Source organism: Mastomys coucha, unplaced genomic scaffold, assembly GCF_008632895.1.
Source record: "Mastomys coucha isolate ucsf_1 unplaced genomic scaffold, UCSF_Mcou_1 pScaffold4, whole genome shotgun sequence".
Taxonomy (NCBI): domain Eukaryota; kingdom Metazoa; phylum Chordata; class Mammalia; order Rodentia; family Muridae; genus Mastomys; species Mastomys coucha.
In genome coordinates this window covers 54,604,304-54,606,863 of record NW_022196910.1, presented here as the reverse complement: position 1 = coordinate 54,606,863, position 2,560 = coordinate 54,604,304, and the positions used below count along the sequence as shown (strand labels likewise).

Sequence of the window (2,560 nt, the reverse complement as noted above, 5' to 3'; positions counted from 1 at the left end):
CCACATTGCACCCCCCATATCCCTACCTCAAGTCACCACACCCAGATGGTGAAACTCCAGCCCCAGGGAGAGCCCTCCACCGCCCTGCAGGGGCCTGATGGGCGGTGCAGCTGGCCAATCCTAAGGTTCAGAGGGTAGGTCTGCTGGCTGACCGCTAGGTGAGGGAGCCCAAGCAGCTGGCTCTAAAGAGGGCCTGCTCAGTAGTCAGTCATAAACTGTGAGGGTCAAACATAGCTACCCATCAGATGATCTACTCTCAATTTTCCTGAGTCCCAGGCTTTCGAAGACAAGTAGCTGGGTCTGCCCTTTGTCAAGGGTAGTTGTGACACTGGTGTGCTGCTGCTGCTGCTGCTGCTACTGCTGCTGCATCCTCTTTGGGAAATCAGACTCATAAAACTGCCATCCATCCGAGGTTCTCAGCTCAGAGCCATCTACTTTGGAGCATGGGGCTTTCAAAGGTCCAGCTCTGGCCAGTGCTGCTGTGGGCATTGGTGTGGGTGCAGAGTACAAGATCTGCGTGCCCGTCCTGTGGGGGGTCAACACTGGCACCCCAAGGAGAACGCACTCTGGTCCTAGAGCTAGCCAAGCAGCAAATCCTGCAGGGGCTGCACCTGACCAGCCGTCCCAGAATTACTCGCCCTCTGCCCCAGGCAGCACTGACCAGAGCCCTCCGGAGACTGCAGCCCAGGAGCATGGTTCCTGGCAACCGAGAGAAAGTCATCAGCTTTGCTACCATCATAGGTGGGTGAGGGGGAGAGAATCGGGGGAAAGGGAGACAGAAGGAGAGGCCTGCAAGGGAGGGGGCATGGGTGTGGCAAGAAAAAGAAGAGCTGGGGACACAGGCAATCCAGGCCCTTTGCAGAGGTCTGTGTGAGGGACGATTGGGCAGGATGGCCGAGTGTCAGAAAGAAGCTTTGCCTCTGTTCACGTTTTTTGTTTTTGTTTTTGTTTTGTCGTTTGAGCAGACAAATCCACTTCAACCTACCGCTCCATGCTCGCCTTCCAGCTGTCCCCTCTTTGGTCCCACCACCTGTACCATGCCCGCCTCTGGCTGCATGTGCCCCCCTCTTTTCCGGGAACCCTGTATCTGAGGATCTTCCGTTGTGGCACCACGAGGTGCCGAGGATTCCGCACCTTCCTAGCTGAGCACCAAACCACTTCCTCTGGCTGGCACGCCCTGACTCTGCCCTCTAGCGGCTTGCGGAGTGAGGAGTCTGGAATCATGAAGCTCCAACTGGAATTCAGACCCCTAGACCGTAACAGCACTTCTGCGGGACTGCCCCGTCTGCTCTTGGACACAGCGGGACAGCAGCGTCCCTTCTTAGAACTTAAGATCCGAGCTAATGAACCCGGAGCAGGCCGGGCCAGGAGGAGGACTCCCACCTGTGAGCCTGAGACCCCCTTATGCTGTAGGCGAGACCACTATGTCGACTTCCAGGAACTGGGGTGGCGAGACTGGATCCTGCAGCCGGAGGGATACCAACTGAATTACTGCAGTGGGCAGTGCCCGCCCCACCTGGCTGGCAGCCCTGGCATTGCTGCCTCCTTCCATTCTGCAGTCTTTAGCCTCCTGAAAGCCAACAACCCTTGGCCTGCGGGTTCTTCCTGCTGTGTCCCCACTGCGCGAAGGCCTCTCTCCCTCCTCTACCTTGACCATAATGGCAATGTGGTCAAGACCGATGTGCCAGACATGGTAGTAGAGGCCTGTGGCTGCAGTTAACAAGAGGACCTGAAGGTTCTGGGTGAAGTTCAAGGTTCAAGTTGGGGGTTCCCAAGCAAGAGTCCTGTGTCTGGAAGTGGGAGTTCCAGATCCGTACTGACACCCAACAAACTGTGTAGCAGTATGCCTGGGTTTGACCCCTATGGAACTTAAATGGGTGTTTTCTTGTCCCAGATTCTGGCCTATTTCAGGCTGTTTCAAATGTGGACAGATGGGTAAAGCGTTTCCTTTAAGGGACTGCCTGGACAGCACCATTTTCTACAGCAAGCCCTCTTCCAGGACAGCAGGGGATGCCGTGGGAGGGAAAGAAGACCGCGGAAAACTACTTAGTCTCTCCCGAGAAAGAAGTTCCTCAAGTAATTTAGGAGGAAGGAGGAGGATGGGCAGATTAGGAAAAGACAAACATCCAGGCTAAAAACAGGGAAAATAGGAAGGCCAAGAGGAAGATGAGCAGGCCCTGAGAAGGGAGGGGTGTTAGGAGTCCCTGGAATTGAGAGTCAGTAAAAAGGAGTACTGAACCCGTAAGTTCTCGGGCTTCCCCTCGAGGACAGGACCCACGTGGATGACATACATTTTATATTTTCTTAATAAAAACGAGAAAGAAAAGCAACCAAGAGTTGTGTAAGGGGTTGCTAAATTGGGCCAGAAGCAAAGTGTGGTCTGGGGACATCTGTGCTCCAGCAGGTCTCTGGGGCCTTCTCAGGGGTCTTTGAAGCTATTTTCTCTCTCTCCCTCTCTCCCTTCCTCTCTCCCTCTCTTCCTCTCTCCCTCTTTCCCTCTCTCCCTCCCTTCCTCTCTCCCTCTCTCCCTCTCTTCCTCTCTCCCTCTCTCCCTCCCTCC

General features: G+C 55.0%; 1 protein-coding gene across 1 annotated transcript; it reads left to right on the top strand.

Moving 5' to 3' along the window:
• The first annotated feature begins 247 nt into the window (after nt 1-247).
• On the top strand, nt 248-2,330 carry Inhbe (inhibin subunit beta E). Its single transcript, XM_031349940.1, has 2 exons — nt 248-741; nt 966-2,330. The coding sequence occupies exons 1-2, from the start codon at nt 444-446 to the stop codon at nt 1,718-1,720; spliced, it is 1,053 nt and encodes a 350-aa protein (XP_031205800.1). The 5' UTR covers nt 248-443; the 3' UTR covers nt 1,721-2,330.
• Nucleotides 2,331-2,560: the final 230 nt, after the last annotated feature.

Coding starts and splice junctions, on each gene's coding strand:
- Inhbe (XM_031349940.1), top strand. CDS start 444: ATGGGGCTTTCAAAGGTCCAGCTCTGGCCAGTGCTGCTGTGGGCATTG. Junction 742..965: donor CAGCTTTGCTACCATCATAG/GTGGGTGAGGGG, acceptor TCGTTTGAGCAG/ACAAATCCACTTCAACCTAC.